Genomic DNA, 17,200 nt, shown 5'->3' with positions numbered 1-17,200 from the left:
TGAGTTCGGTTGTTGTATGTTGCGATTAGAGTTGTTGAGACTGTTGCGAAAGTGGCTTGGAGCTGAGGTTTTGGTTGCCATCAGTTCGGTTTGAGGCGGAAAGGACTCCATGAGGCGTTTGGGTTATGGAGTTGTGTTTTGAGGTAGGGGTGCTTTCCAAAAACTATATTTTGTATGTTGGAATTATTACATATGGATACTGATGTGAGATATGGTGTATTTAGTGATTGTATCTACCTTATGTATTATTTGATTGACTCGAATGATTATGGATGTTTGTTTGGCTGAATTATTGTGCGGCTTTGTGAAATGTAATGTTTTGGAGTTGATTCTTTAAAGGCTTGAAATATGAGTTTAATCCGTTGAGGATTGGTTTGAATCGTGTCAATTATTCTGATGATGTGAAAGATAGAATACTTTTGAAATTCAGCCTGGGGTGCTTTAATTGATTTGGTTTTGATAAATGACTTATCGTTGAACTGATTCTTTAAAGCTTTGGAAATGAGTTAATTCGGTTGATATTGGTGTGATTTTGAAACGGTTTCTTTGAGATGTGCCAATGAGGCGACTGTTGGATTTAGTTTGATTTTGAATTGATTTTGGATTTTGGGCTGTTGGAAAAGGATTGTGGAATGGTTTTTGTTGGGACCCGAACCGGGTGGCAAAGTCCAAGTTTTAGGGGAGATGCTGTCGAAATTTCTATAAAATCCGAGTCTTTATTGAAAGGTTGTTTGGAAAAATGATGAGTTAAAGACTTCTACTATTTTATTTGAATTATCAAGAAAAGGATGATTCATGCTTTTGAAATGAATTATTAAAGAGGAAATTGTGATTTAGTCTTGCTTCTTAAGAAAGGCATTGTATCTCTTTCAAAAAAAAAGTTATTTAGATGAAACTTATGTTTTAAAGCTGTTTTAAATGTGACAAGGGCAATGCCTTTGAATTTGACTTGAGGGTTTCAATTAGAGGAGTTTCAATGACGTTGAAAGAACTTGAATGTCTATTGACAAGTTTCATTTTGAAATGTTTTGGAGAAATGCTTTAAGTACTCTTGAACTCTGAATTCTTGCAAGACTAAAACAATTTTGAATAGTTGAAACATTCTAGAATTTATTATGGGGGTTGAAGTTGGTTTTCCTAAGTAAAAGAAACGGCTTGAAAGAAGTAAATGATTACGTGACTCGGTTTGGCTTAGATCTTATTTTATTACTCAAATCGGAAAGCCAAGGTTTTAATGATTTTAAATGAATTTGGCAAAATGAGTTATGTTATTCTCCCCTAAAGACTTGGAACTCTGCCGAGAAACTTTTGTTATAAAATCCCATTGTTGGATGGGTGATTTTGAATATCTCAAAGAGGCTTTTAACTTGCCATGATTATGGAAGTTTTGGAAAGAGGATGCCGAGAGTGGCATTGTTTTTAAAAGGGGAATTTACCTTGAGTAAGAGTGGCTTATGAGCCGAAATGATTTGAGAAATGAGATCTTTAAAGCAAAGGCTTAAAAGAGTTGAAACTTGATTTCGAAGTGAAATGAATTGAGAAAATGATTTATGGCTTAAATGTCGGTTTCATGAATTTGATGATTTCGAATGTGGAAGTGATGTTTTGTTGTGAGCCGGAATGGCTGTGTATGATTATACATATTGATTGGTTCTGGATTGAACCGTGAGCCGGAATGGCCTTGAATGATATGAATATTGGCTCTTTATGAGTTTCTGTAAGTTGTATGGTATGTATGGATGTACGTTGTATGGTAAAAGTATTTTTGGGAGTGGTATTGCGGTTTAAAGTTTCAAACAGGCTCATATTTTAGTATTAAATAGTATAAGTGTCATCGTAATATCTGAGCTATCAGAGTTGCGCAGCCGGAAGCGTTGCCTTTGGTAGTCAGGGTATTACAAAAATGATAATTAACTTGAAAAAAAGAGAATATACAGGTAATACTTGAAATACACCTGAGTTGTCTAAATTATTTAACCTAAAGTATCAACAGTAATTGCAGCAAAAAGGTTTCGAAAAAAATTAAAAAAGTTAGTATTTTCTAAACCAAATTTTATATCTTGATTTTTTGAAACTTTTATTCTTTTTTTTATATGGGTAATTTTACATATTGTGTCGAGAGAGTTGCAAATTTTGTTGAAGTTCGCGTACTCTATTAACTGATTTAAATTAATGTACTCGGTTGATTTAAATTTTAGATAAATATATTCGGGTTGTCTCAACTTTATGAAGATTAAAATTACAAGAGAGTTTTAATTTATAATTTTTTAATAGTCACTATTCATTCTAAAGTTACTAATTTTAAATAGTTAATTTTTTTAAAATCAAATAAACATAATTAGTCATTTGAGAACAAAATTATGACTACGTTTATTTTTATGAAATTAAAAGAAATCATTAATTTAGATAACATTTGTAGAATTTTTAAGTTTGCCTAAATGATAAGTTAAATTTTCATATTATGTGAGTTAAATACTGAATAAAAATATACCAATACGACCCGAAATGTACGAAAATATGAGCACGTTCACCGCATCGGAGGATGAACTTGTTAGTTTCCGTGATGTATGTTGATGAAGTGGGCAAAGTTTAACAAAATCTACAAGTTCGTTGATACAGTGCGGGAACTTGCTCGAACTCGTAAAAAAAAATAACTATTAAAAAACAAAGGTGAGAAAATTTGTTTTAGGAGAAATTTTTTTTTGTAGATATTTTACTTGTTTTAAATAAAAAATTTAATACTTTTTGTCATATTTGTTGAAATCCTAAGTTAAACATGAATATTGATTTTTGAAATAGCATAAACATATTTTAAGTTTTTTGCATCTAAAAATAATATTCTATAAATTTTAGAATTATTTAGATGTCTAGGTTATAGTGAATATAGAATTGTTGAGGATGGATTGAACTAAGTACTTATTTTTATTGAAAATGTGAATTTAAAAATATTATATTCAATAGTTAATCTCTCATTGAATTTTTGTATGTTCAAAATGTTTTTTAAGAAATTAGGTAATTTGTAGGTATGTACTTTTTTGTAAAAATTTAATTAATTCAAGATATTTGTTGTCGTTCATCAAAAAAAAAATAAATTGAAATGACAATTTAATATTTCTATACTCTTAAAGTATTATTTATTTATCTTTCTAGCATTCTTTATCATGCAATTATTACATTAATATAATTTAATCCAATAAAATTATTTATCATAATTTGAGTGGATAAAAATTCTATTTTATCTGAAAATTCTAGGATTTCTCAGCCTCAAGATCATCCATGTTAAATCGTTAGGAAATATAACGGAGAGCGAGGAAGCATCCCTTCATTCAGGAGTATGATTGAGATCAGAGATCCTAGCTACTGTGGTTCTTTGATCGTCGTTAACCAAAACTGTTTGTATCCTTGACATGGCTGAATCACAATTCCACTGTGGGAAAAGAGCTACGGAGGCGAGTTTGATATCTTTGAGACCCAAATCCTGAAGTCATTGTCTATATTTGAGTGTTACATTGACTAAATCCTGAAACGCAAATAAAAATAGTATCTATGTTTTTAATCTCATTTATCCAAATCAAAAATAATAACGACTTACTTAATTCTTAATTCTTGTCATGAAATGTTGCTTATCTAAATATCTTTTAATAAATTATTCTTTTATTAATTGCATTGTATTGTTGACAAAGTTTTGTTGAAACAAATTTAATAATTTAATTTTTTTAAGAAACCTTTCAATATTTTCTAATTGTTACATTGATTTTCTTTAACAAATATGTTTATGTTTAACTATTAATTTTTCGATGTCAATATGTATTATTTTAACATTAACTAAAAAATTCTTACTATTGTATAGTACAATTTTTATATATTGATATCGAAAAATAATCTTAATAAAAATATTTATTAATAATGTTCAACAAAATTTATTTTAGTGTATATATTTTTGTCCCTACTCCTAAAATTTTCTGGGTCCGTCACTGCATGCTAGGTTTTATATACCACACGCATGAACCTTGGGCCTTGATAAGGTAGTGTTTGTCTGCAATAAAAGAAAAAGATGAAACCTAAAATGACCAAAGGAATGGTCTATGCAAGTCAATCTAAAAATAAAACAAGTTTATTTGACTTTCTTCAAGTTGCTACAAGGACTGAGTAACACTCCCCCCACTTAGAGGGCAATCGAAGGATGATGTGAGTTGTAACATCAGATGGCACGTGTTGATAATATATAGGGGTACTAACATAACTTGAACCTACGATTTGCAGGTTTAAAAACTTCTTACTGGACAAGTAGGGGTACCTACTGTCCCCAAATTAACTTTTGAATACACACTACGTACCCTCATCCAACCTTCTCCATAGTCCTAATACAAATAAAGTTGGTTTCATAATGGTTTCCTAATGATTTCCTTACCGTCAACTTAGTTTCTTGTTCACTTAGACTACTTGTCCAGTAACCTTCTAAACAACAAATCATGGAAGGAATGGAATGCTTTCCACCCGACTCGTAGGAGTATCTTCCAGCGGGAGGGTATGGATACTACTTTAGTTTGTTTTGTGATCACTATATTGTGAAACGGTGGTCACCTGTGGCTTGCTTATGGGATGATACCATGTTTTATGTTGCAGGAACGATCCATTACTGAGCATAACCGCTACGTCACCGATCGGCGCACATGAATGTGGAGGATCAGAAATGAACCTGGAGCTCACAATCGACGTCATGAGTCCCTTCTCCATCATATCGTTTGTGAAGTAGGAAGAAAATACTAAATCTCTTGTTGCCTTAGCAGGGAACATTAATGGTGACGGGAAGTTAATTTACTAATTTTTTTTTGGATATTCCTCAGGGACAGACATTGGTTGACCTGGTGGCAGATCCTCCAATCAAGTCATCAATCGAAGATGTTGAAACTGCAATGGAGCACCGACTAAGGGGGTTGATTCAAGTAAGCACATTTTTCTTACTTGAATGACCTGTTGAAGTATGCATGATAGTGTGGGTGCACTATGGTATGCCGCAATGCTTAATGAAGCCATGAAGTATGCCTTAGAGGTTTGAGATGTGGAAAATAACTTGAAGTGTGGCCCTGCTCGTTTCTAGTCCCTTGTACTGTTTATGCACGTGTTTCTTAGGATTTATCTCTTTTATACCTAACATGTGTACTGCATTGTACGGGACAGTCAACGGAGGAGAAGTTGCGCGAGCTAGATGGTCGCATGCAGGAGATGGAAAAGAAGGCAACCTTTGTGGAAGGTGTTCTTCTCCAGATTTTGCAGAACACCCAACGTGACAAGGAAGACCACCATTCCATTGTGATGGTACCCAAACCAGGTGGAGGCCCATATGAGTTTGAAAGCCGAACTGCTAGTCATAGTTATCCATGCCAGACACTAACAACACTAACCCAGCTGAGGTCATCAACAGAGAAGGGTAAGGGTCTTGAAATCAATCCCAAGGGTCTCCATAAGAGTCCATCGAAGGAAAGCTCTATGTTTGAACTTTTCAAGCCCGACTCCCCTACAGATGAGCCTGACGTGGTACATTGCTTTCCCTATGATGGCTCCACCCTCAACGGATGCGGGATATTGGTCGGTTGGAATACCGAAGTTGTTCAGCAATATATCGTCAATGAAGACTCCCACCCCTCCGTCGAATAAGGTACACCAATTTGCGTGTTTCTAGCCTATTCAAAAACCGGATGTCTGTTTGTTCTGAGTAGATGACCTATATGCATTTTGTGTTATACAGGACATGATCGACCGGCCTTTGTGGAACCAGGTCGAGTCGACAACTGGCCTTGTAGGTCTGTATGCCTCAGGACCATCAGATGGCAAACCAAATAAGTTAGCCAAAATAGAGCAGACTGGATCAACCACCGTGGAGGGGTCTCCGCTGACAGGACTAAATCTGACTCGAAGTGGGAAGCCGAAAAGGTCGGGGAGTAGACGGCCTCTCTTGCGACGGCCCGGTCCTCGCCACCATGGCCCCTCTGGCAGCTCCCAGCAATTTGCTGTACCGGCTGTCCCCATGGTAGCTTTTTTCCAAATTTTTGGGCCCATTGTTTATTAACATGTGAAGACTTATTATCTCTGGGACTGTTACCATAATCTCCCTTTATTAACGCAGAGCCATGACATGTAATTCAGGCAAACTTTGGACATGGGAATCTCTATTGAGCAGTGCAAGCTTGCTACATATGTATTTGCCAAGGTTACCGACGATGCAAAATGCAGGTTAATTCTGTCCTTTTAATTATGCTTCAGTTCATGTTGCTAGATATGTACAACCCAACGCTATGGAAAATCTAACCCGATCTTGTTAAAGTGCAGTGATTTACTCTTCCACTTTGCTGAATTTGAAATTTCGCGGGCAATGTTCTTCTCTCTCATCCCACCGTGGACTCCACACACTGATGTAAGTTATCAAAGCCACAACTATAAACCAACGATGACTATTTTACCAATTTGCATTTCCTGTTTGTGGTGAGAGTGAGGTCTATTTGTGTTCCCTGACTATGTTACGTAAATGCTTAAATGTAGATTATCAATGCTTGGTGTATGCTTGCATCCATGAGGTTCTCCAAAAGCATAGCACCACGTGTGTGGTTCTTTCCGTCTCATTTTGCAGTTGATGTCTTGGGCGAGGTGGCCATAAAGCAACTGCAAAATAAATACGAGTACAGGTGGATGCTTGAGACCAGCCAACTTGAACATGTAAAAAGTCCACAATATAACCGATACCATAGGAAAACTTGCTCTTGCACCTTATCCATAATTTTGAAAGACAGGTTCAACTGCACCATTTGATGTATCTAAAAATCCCGTTCTTAGGTCTTTGTCCCAGTGCTAGAGCCTGTTGATGGCTGGTATCTAATGCTTTTAGACATTAAGGCATTAAAGGTGTATGTGCTGGACGTTTGCCGTGACGATGAGAGCATAGTCCGGCGTGAGACCTACATGACACGAATTGTAACTTACGAATCCATTAAGTTATTCTTTTTCACTAAACATTTCGACCCTTAACCACTAACCTATGTAATTCGTCCTTGTGTTGCAGTGCCGCACTTTAGGCAAATTGTTCATGACAGAAAGGAATGTTGTGAACTTCAAGGATGGCTCTTGCGATCCCTCTACATGGAAAAATTTTAACTATCCCAAGGACATCCCCAGCAAGCTTGGAAGGTTAACAGAAATTTCTTTTTTTTTTAAATCATGGGTTTATTGTGCATAATTCAGTTTTAGAACAACAGAAGCTATTCGGTCATTCTTGAAATTAATCGCCTTTATTTTAATGACCCTAATCATGATTGTAGTGAGGAAACTGGTGTTTGGTGCTTGTACTGGCTGTAGCAGGAAGGAAGATTCTCCACAAAGATCTTTAGTCCTCCAGTAAGCTTGGCTATGCCAATTATTGCTTATGCTACGCCTTTTACTCATAATTTATTACATGGAATTTACATATAACTTCTAACACAATGACAGTAACTATGCTTTGTGTTGACCTGGGCCCATGTAGGTGGGCACACTTGCAGTTAGGATGAGGACAACCGCATATCTCATCCAATCTGAACCAAATCAGGTTCGAGGACTCGTGGAAGCAAAAGCAGAGCTCCTATGGCGTGACATCACGGCCAACAAAGAGTAGGATCCCACAACTATCCACATGCCATAAGCTCCTATAGTACCGAACTCTCTTTTGTAAATTCTAGATACGTATCTAACGGTGGAAGCAGCCCCTCTGTTTGTGGCAACCTGCCTTAAAGAACTTGTTTTTCCCGTAGTATTATAACTATATGAAACTGTGTACCTACTACGTAGTAGGGTAATCTTAGTTGTATATTAAAAAGCAAAGATGTGTCTTTTTGGTGGTGTATTAGAAACTGATGTTACTTACTGGGCTTACAACCTGCAGGGTGCAACTATGATAGGGCCATGCATGCTTTGGCCGGATGACCCACTTGTAGTTGTCTTCTTCAGTGTGGCCGAAAAGCTCCACAACCTTTATATATATTAATGCATGCTAGTTATTATTAGTAAATATATTGTCATGCTAGTTTTAATATGATTTATTAATCCTATTAAGTAAAGTAAATTAAACAAAAAATTAATCATACATAATAATAATAGTAAAAAATTATAGCATACTAAAAATATACAATATATGGAACTTATGCTAATAGAAAAAATAAATATATACAAAATTTACCTACCAAATTTGGGCCTGCATCTAAGTCACAACCATTTTTTTTAGTGAGATTATTCGTAACTTATGCCACAACCATTTTTTTAGTGATATTATTCGTAATTTATGCTGACTATGCGTGTGGTGGACGTCCACCGATTCTGGCCCGTTACTAACAAATGCGGCTGATGAGGTTCATGGCCCATTCGAAACTTGTTAATACTAGCCAATTCTGTGATTTATTTTTTTATTCAAAGTTATTTTCAAAATTGTAATGTAAGATGACAATTTCGGTTGACTTCGATTTATACTTTTATTATTTACATTTCATAGTTATCGAAGATTGACTATACACTTAAATAAAACTAAAGTTTCCATCTCAATCAAAAAATAGAAACATGCAGTAAATATTTATTTCATAATGAAAATATGTTTTTTTAGAAATAAGAAAAACATCTCCATGAAAAGAACAACACCTACATAACACGGTTCTTTCATAATTGGATTCAATTTCGAAAGTGTAAAAAACTGATAAACATGATAGATTAAACACTGTATACCGGGGCATAAATACTTGATACTTCGGCAATCCATTACACGTTCAGTATCTTCACATGAATGAGCTTTGCTGGCCTATTTAACCAATAATGGTCCAGAATGACTAATAGTACCACCCTAAGCCACACTTACCAAGTCCTAGAAAGGCCAATCTTTCTCTCAACTACATCACACATGCATGTAAGGCATGAAATTACTTTGGGGAACACCCATCCGCAGTTGCTCGAAAGTCGGAAGTGTTCGCCGCTGATGGACGATAGCAATCCCACACCCCAATATTCTTGATCGAAAGGCTACGCGCAGGAGAAAATTCAGTCTGCAAATCGAATAAAGCATTACATCAGCTCAACAAGTGTTATGTCACTAATCTAAAGTGACCTTACTACTTACACGCGCCACAGACTATGACACCATTCGCGGCACCTCATCTTGGCTGTTCGGCACCGACATGTTCGCCTGATTTTGGCACTGAGTTCGACGATGTCCGACTATCCCACACGTGCTACACTTTCTACGCTTCGTTCCCCTCGCCCCAACCTGTACATTTCCACGCCCAGTGCCCTTAGTACAAACCCCAATCGGATCTAGTACTCTACCATTGTCGCCACCACCACCAATGCCGACACTATTCCCCAAATCATTCATACTTTCAAGACTAATTGCTTCCTGAACTATCTGCTCTGAATACAACTTGAATAAGTCATCGTTGTTATACACAAGCTGAGCTAAACACTCGCGGTGCTGCAGAAACGTTCCCATCCGCATCCTATACAAGGCAGCAATATCGACTATTTTCTCCCCAGCAATATCATCATACAAACCGAACTTGGCCGACTTAGTCCACCTCCCCAAGACCAAGGTGTCTGGAAGAGAACCCACATCTAACCAAACCAAAACTGAGAGTATGTGCACACAAGGTAGCCCAAACGATTCCATTCTTTGGCAACTGCACGTATATTTATCCAAAGCCAACACATGCATAACATTCCACTTTCTTCCCGGTTGCATATACTTTTGGGTCACATAAATAGTACCACCCTCGCGCGGCTGGCTCTCCACAACGGTTATCCGAACATACCTTTGCAAGGATTCACGGAACCTTGAAAATATTTCTCGGGTATACTTCATTGCTCCGGATTTCTCAAGTTTTGGAAACTGAGTCTGCAATACGGGGGTCCCATACGACGACCGAAAGTCCATCTCATCCTCGTTATCTCTGAGGAACTCAACACAACGCTGGAAGTTCGTCACAAAGTCGAGTATCCCATACCTCCTCTCCACAAACCTGCCTAGCTTCGCATGCAACAATTCACATCGCGATGTCGTCCTGATGCCGGCAAAGAACCTACCGCGTATGTATGCAGTTGCCCAATATAATTTCTTCATGTATAGATCCTGAACCCACTCTACATCTCAGACTCCACACTCATCCAACATTGCCTCCTAATGCTGTTCAAACTCTTCTATCTCAATATCAGCAAGCATCAAATATCTAAATAAGGTTGTAAACCGCGGCAAGCACACATTTATTTTGGCATTTTTTAGTAGATGCCATGAACAAAGCTTGTGGTGAGCCTCCGGAAAAACTTCATTAATTGCTGGTGATTACGAACCCACACTTTCGTATAGCAGTACCAGCAAGTGCACTAGGTCATCCAAGTAATACCTTAGCGAGTCAGGGTCGATCCCACAAGGATTGTGGTTTGAAGCAAGCTATGGTTATCTTGCAGGTCTTAGTCAGGCAGATCAGAAGGTTTATGTTTAAATGCAGTTTGATTGTGAAATTAAAAGGGGTAAAGCCAATTGGATTAGATGATAGGAATAGAGTTGAGGATTGGAGTTGCTTTATCTTTCTAAATTAACTCTGGTACTATTGCTCTCTTTACTTGTGAGTGATTTCTTCAATGGCAGACTATATGTGATTGACACTGGTTTGAACAACTGCCAATACTCCTTCGGATCTGAACCCCAGGGTTAGTGTGGATCCATCTCTACTTGAGGGTGAAGTGCGTACAGTCCATTCTCCTTTATGATCCTACTCAAAACGCCACAGACAGGGTCGGATCTTCCACATCAGAGAATGCTGCATCTTTGGGTTCTAGCCTCTACCATAGAGACCCTAATCTCCCCGAAAATCGGCTGAACTGATGTCTTGAGAAGTCCCCAACGAAGTCGTGGATTAGCTGTCTGAGAGATGTATATTCAATCTGTTGGTCATCCTTGTCCGGTGAAAGACGCATTCTGACCCAAGTAGACGCGGATATTTGTCAGGCACGTTCGTCTTAATATGTTGAACAGAGCTAATTGGTTAGATCATCCTATTCACCACGATGAAGTACGAATATACATCTTAAAATTAATCAAACACGGATTGACGAGAAATAATAGTATTTTTATTAATTCATAGGACTCAGCATGGCTCCTCCCCTCAACCTAGGAGGTTTAGAAACTCATACTGAAAGTAAAAACATAAACCAAATGAAATATGGCAGACCTTCTCTTGTGAGAGGTGTAAAAGTTCTTTAAATACTAGGTTAATGACTAAGAATTACATAGAAAGGGTAAAACAGTCTATTTAGTGCTAAAATCCACTTCTTGGGTCCACTTGATGAGTGTTTGGGCTGAGCTTTGATGAGATCCATGTCCTGTGAGACTCCTTGGGTGTGGAACGCCAGCTAGGGGGTCCTCTTTGGGCCTTTGGATGCTAGGCTCTACTCTCTGGACGCTAGATGCCTGGAAGGGGGGTAGGAAGCTAGCGTTGGAAGCCAGTTTTGGACCTTCTAATCCGAAGTAAAGTATGAACTATTATATATTTCTGGAAAGCTCTGGAAGTCATATTTTCATAGCCGTTGAGAGAGATTCATTTGGACTTCTGTAACTCTAGAAAAGCTCTTTCGAGTATACGAAGGTCAGATCCTGATAGCATCTGCAGTCCTTTCTCTGTCTGCAGTGCTTTCTCTGTCTCTAAATCAGACTTCTACTCCAGCTCCTCAATTTCAGCCAAAAAATATCTAAAATTTTATAAAAACACAAAAATTCATAGTAGAATCAAAAAATGTGATTTTTACACTAAAACCTATAAAAACTTAACAAAAACTAAATGAAACACACTAAAAACTATATGAAAATGATGTCAAAAAGCGTATAAAATATCCGCTCATTAATTGCCATTCGCATAGAACGATCACCTTCTGTTATTACTGCCTTCAGTGCCTTCCCCTCCATGCATTTCAACAACTTCTGCAATACCCAAACATAAGTTGCTTGGGTTTCACAAGAGACCATGGCAGCCCCAAAGACGTACGCTTGGTTGTGATGGTTTACCCCAGAGAAAATAATGACCAGTAGATTATACTTGTTGCGCCCGTATGTTGCATCAAATGCTAGGACATTGCCAAAAAATTTATAATCATCCTAACTCCTCCCGACGCCAAAAACAGGTCACACATATGCTGATCTGCACTCACCTGACACCTCCAAAAGAGTTTCTCATCTGCTTTCGCACCTGCCTCAAAGTACCTTATCGTTGCATTGACGTCTCCCTTCCTCATGCCTCGTTGGCGCCTCATTTCATTGTACATATCTCTCTTTGTGAATGGGATATGATCAAAGCCACCAGTCTGTGCTGCAAGCGACTCATATATTTTAGGAACTAAAATCCCAACTTGCCGTAAGCTATCCATGTGGGCTACGTCCACATCTGACATCTTCCTATGTGGAGGCAAGTATTCCACCAACTTCGGAGGGAGGAGCTCATGATTGTGGTCATCTACAAATCTTGACACATACCATTTACCCATCTGACCATTTTGCTTGATACGCATCTCTGCCATGCACCCACATCGCATAACCACCTTGTGTTCTCTCTTTCGACCTTGCAACTCCAACCACTTCTTTTGCCTAAACCCTTCTCTATTGCACAAATATGTATATCGCACGATGTCCCCATTCTTATTTCTTAGCTTCTTACCAACACGCGTAGCAAAACCCTTGCCTCGACTATACTGTTCGTAGAAATGAGCAGCCACGTCGGAAGAGTTAAACAACATCTCCATCACCTCCTCTGGCCTCGCTAAACCGCTGCCACGTACATCATTGCCCAGGTCACCATCACCATCTAAATATTTTGTTCCAAAGGCCGCCTCGTCCATGCCAATGTCCAGTGATGTTTCCTGCATGGGTGGACGTACACTAATTATTTAGGGGCCATAATTCAAGTGACCAAATAATTTCTTATAATTGATGATGTCCTCATCAAGAAGTGCAAATTATATTATAATCTATGATTCTTATGAAATATAAAATTAATGTTTCAATTCAAATTAAGATATTCAATATTTAGAACGATAATGCTAGCATTTTAGCATCAATAATACAAAATTATAATTAAATATTTAAATAACAAAAAAAAACAACTAAACAAAACAACCTATAATTACATACACACATAACAAATACTATTAAATTTAGTAACTGATCAAACACAAAGAAAAAAAATATATAAACACCATCAAGCCAGACTAACAGAAAATTAAATTTATTTTATTTAATTCAACAAAAAAGTAAAAGTTAGAGTTACTGTTGCTTCATTTGCAATCGTAAAAGTGCTTCGTTCAGTACATGAATGCATCAGAAAATCAACAAAAATTCTCATAATCAGCAACAATTCCCATAATTTCGATTTCTGAATTAACATACACATCAGCAACAAAAATTAAATTGAATCCATAGTTGGTAGCCACTCAAGAAGCACCACACAATTGATGCATCTTCAAACCAACAAATACTGTAACGACTTCATAGATCCTTGAAGCCACTGGGCAAGGTCAGAAAATTTGGCATAGAAATAAAATCTACAACCTTTACCTCAAATTGGAATGTTGATAATTCTAGCTTGTCATAATTATCAACTACCAAAGTATCTAACAGAGAAAAATGTTCAATATCAAGTTGCAGGGACCTAAAACTACTATAACCGGAGAATCTTAAAAAAATATATAAAAAGAGATGAAACTGAAGAAGCATCAGCCTACTGGAGAGATGACGAGAGATGAACGGCGATCACAGAGTGACCTCGCAGTGAGATTAAGCAAACAAAATGACTCCAAGTCACAACAAACAAAATTCAAAATCCAGCTAACAAAAATCATGAACAAAATTAAGTAATTAATCAAACTAAATGATTCCTAGTCATAGAATATAACATAGAATATAACATCATAAATGTGATGAACATTGTAACGAAGACACCAACAGTAACTAGAATATAAAATCAGAAATTTCAGAACCAGTAATCCCAAAAATAAAAACCGCAATACATTTTCTAGAATACACAATTAAAAAAATTACAAAATGGAGAAAACGAGAAGACCTACCTCACGCCGGCGGGGGAAGCACGAACAGACGAGACGGTGACAGGGGCACGGTGGCGGTGACAGAGGCACGGTGAACACAATGAGAGCGCGCTTGAACAGAGGAGACGACCTCACGCTCCTGCGACGGCGCCGGACTTCCACACGCGATGGGACTGCGGGGTTGAGGTACCTACAGTGGTTGACGTGACTGCGGGCGGCAAGGCTGGGTCACCGGGTGGCTAGGGCTTCAATTGTTTACTCCCTTCAGTTTCAGAGAGGAGAGGGGTGGGAGTGTGAATGCCTATTACGCAACACAAGTCTCCAAGCCAAAGCGCTCTTTTGCCATTCTATTTTAGCCACGGCTTATTTGCCATTCTAAGCAGGACAATTATGACATTTCACTTATTTTGTCAGGGTTACTTTTGTCTATTCAACGTTCGCTACAAGATAAATCTCTCATTGGCTGCCTATTCGTACACGGTATACCTTATGCCTCTTTTTTCTATTGTTATACCTGATAACTTTTCAATCTTATAATGGCTTCTCTGTAACATGAAATCTCCAATATAGAACTGACAAGTTTTTGGAATTATTTCCAAATGAGAGAAATGAGATTTAAATTCGAGTGGTTCAAATCACAATACTTTGCTACTAGGCTAAGCTATTTCATTTATTTTTCAATGTTAATCAATAATAGGTGTAAACTTTTTTTGTTTTTTCGATCAGTTAACAAACTTACAAGATTTCCTACCCCGGGACGTGAGTACAAACAAGGCATACAAAACAAAGAAACAACATGAAAACATAATCAAACAAATAATATTTAGCATTTTAAAATCATGAAGTCATCAAATTAGTTGTTGTTGGAGATAAGTGTATATGTTCAATAAAATACTATCATGAATTATTATTATTATCATTATTCTTTTTTATAAGAATAAACTTTTATAACTTATGATAGTATCCTTAATTAAAATTAGAAACGAATAATTATGATATGAATCGTAATAATGAGATATACGTTTTTTGAGTACTTTTAATTTAAATTGTTTTTAATCGTAGAATCACTAAAAATGTGACATTAGTGATTCGGATATATATATATAATAGTCTTCATTGGATGAAGATTAATAGATCTTATTTATTAAATTATATATATAAATGATATATATAGAGATATAACCATTGAGCTGATTCACTCTAAGAATTCCTAAGGGTTATAGTTACCGTATATTTGTCAACAGGATATTCTTATGATGAACATAATATTAGAATTTTCCTTTGACCTGCGACTATCATAGTAACTGACAATGTATTTGTTATACTTTGATTTCGGATACCTAACACCCTACGGTGTTAGTTGAATGGACATTGGGTATGATTTAAATACTTGTAGAATTAATGACTAGTCAAAATAGAATCCACCAACTATGGTAATGAGTTTGAGCTTTGTTCTGAGGGTTACCTGAAACTGGAGGTCGATTTCGGACGAGATCTTCTGTACTGGTCGGAGATAGCGTGTCCGGCTGGCTGATGGCGGCCGGAGCTGTTGTATCCGACTTGTTGGACTTACAGCACTGCTGATCCTTGGTCACCGAAGGGTGGAGGGTACCTGCAAGAGACTCCGATGCTTAAGTTAGCACGGGTATTAAGCAGGTTTTATGTAGAATCAGAGTATGAGTTATACCTGGGTGCTCCAGTGTATTTATAGTGGTTGTAGAGTGATCTTTCTAGATAAGATAAGTTAGTTATCTTATCTTATCTTTATCTTTGAGTTGAGGTCAGCTTATCTTCAAGGGAACCGCCCTTATCTCTATAGGCTTGGATGGCCTTTGGATTTGGGTCATGTTCCTCTGTTTGGGCCTTCTTGGGCCTTCCTGTCGATTTGGCCGTGCTCTTTTTGAGAAGAGGTCAGATAGTCTGACCTTAAGAGGTCGGTCGCTTTGTCGCCAATTATCCCGGGTCGGATAGCTCGACCTAGGGTATGAACAGTGCCCCTGCTTGAGCTCGGTCTTTCTTGTTGAGGTCGAATCCTTGGCTTCGGTCCTTTTTAGTGAAGCCGAACTCAAGCATTTTGTCGATTCCTTTCTTTGTAGAGTCTTTTTGAATGTGGAACGTTTCTTCTTTCGCTTCTTCTGAAAGCGCGCGCTTTTTCCTTTAATATTTTGACTTTGGGAATATGCGAAGCTTTAAATACCTTCATTAATTGGTTTTAATTGGCCGTTTCCCTTGGTTTTTATTTTGAATCTTTCGATCAAAAAACGGTTTCTCTCCTTCGTAACTTCTTCCTTCATTCTCTCACTTTCTATTTTCATCCGCATCGTTCTGCCTTTCCTTGCGTGATAGCGTCATTTGGTGATTCTCTGGGTTGATTCCATTTTCCCGTCTTCAGTTTTTGCAGCTTCTCTTTTGTTCCAGGTTGGTTTTCTCCTTCCCTTTCTTCTGCGGCATTTTCTTGTCTGATTTAGAGAAAGTCTGATTTGGAGAAAGTTTGAATTTTTCTGTTTTACTGTGCCTGATTGTTGTGTATTCTGAGATTTTTTCGTCTTTTTGTGTGATTTCTTTGACTTTCTCTGCTGCTTGATGCCTTTAGAGTTTTGCATGTTGCCGTCGCTTCCGCTTCTGCTTTTGATGATTGTATTCGAAATGATGATTTTTGTTTCTGAAAAAAGGTTGTATCTTTGACGATTTTCCTGCTTTCGGCTTTTTTGCTATGCCCTGTTGTTTGGTGAAACTGTAGAAAGGTAGTGGCTTTTTGTGTTTTTGCTTCCTTTGCGTTTATTTGAGACCTTCGTAAGCTGTAGGAATTTCCTGAATCCTTGCCTTGTTTTTGCCTCCAAAGGATGCCCCAGGACTTTGGTTTTGAGTCTTGGGGTTTTCCTTTCCTATGTGTTTGCCTGTGTCATTTTTGTCGAGTTGTTTTACCCCTCGTCCGAGATATTTTTTAGTAATCCAATCTTCTTTTCTTATTTGTAGGATTAGTCGGCGTCATGTCTTCTCGCAATAACATTGTAGAGGTGTCTTCCAAAGTTCCTGAGGGGATGTCTGATTGGCTGGACTCCCTTGTCCTAATGTGCGTCTCTGTCGTGGATGCTGAATTTTGTGT

The 17,200-nt window shown here is 37.5% G+C and overlaps 2 protein-coding genes across 3 annotated transcripts; both read right to left on the bottom strand.

Moving 5' to 3' along the window:
* LOC107611839 (protein FAR1-RELATED SEQUENCE 12-like) lies at positions 8,644 to 12,030 on the bottom strand. 2 transcript variants are annotated; one of them, XM_021109248.1, is made up of 3 exons: positions 11,898 to 12,030; positions 9,131 to 10,328; positions 8,644 to 9,056 (listed from the first exon to the last, which is right to left on the bottom strand). In XM_021109248.1, the coding sequence occupies exon 2, from the start codon at positions 10,124 to 10,126 to the stop codon at positions 9,143 to 9,145; it is 984 nt and encodes a 327-aa protein (XP_020964907.1). In that variant the 5' UTR covers positions 10,127 to 10,328; positions 11,898 to 12,030; the 3' UTR covers positions 8,644 to 9,056; positions 9,131 to 9,142. The 2 variants fall into 2 exon arrangements, with proteins under 2 accessions (XP_020964907.1, XP_016169216.1); XM_016313730.2 differs by lacking the exon at positions 11,898 to 12,030 and having other exon boundaries at positions 9,131 to 10,334.
* Positions 12,109 to 14,311, bottom strand: LOC107612197 (protein FAR1-RELATED SEQUENCE 5-like). Its single transcript, XM_016314006.2, has 2 exons — positions 14,116 to 14,311; positions 12,109 to 12,912 (listed from the first exon to the last, which is right to left on the bottom strand). Exon 2 carries the CDS (start codon positions 12,889 to 12,891, stop codon positions 12,124 to 12,126), a length of 768 nt encoding a protein of 255 aa, XP_016169492.1. The 5' UTR covers positions 12,892 to 12,912; positions 14,116 to 14,311; the 3' UTR covers positions 12,109 to 12,123.

Source organism: Arachis ipaensis, chromosome B08 (genome assembly GCF_000816755.2).
Source record: "Arachis ipaensis cultivar K30076 chromosome B08, Araip1.1, whole genome shotgun sequence".
In the NCBI taxonomy this organism is placed as follows: domain Eukaryota; kingdom Viridiplantae; phylum Streptophyta; class Magnoliopsida; order Fabales; family Fabaceae; genus Arachis; species Arachis ipaensis.
Note: the sequence above shows the minus strand (reverse complement) of the source record. Positions and strands in the feature narration are given on the sequence as shown.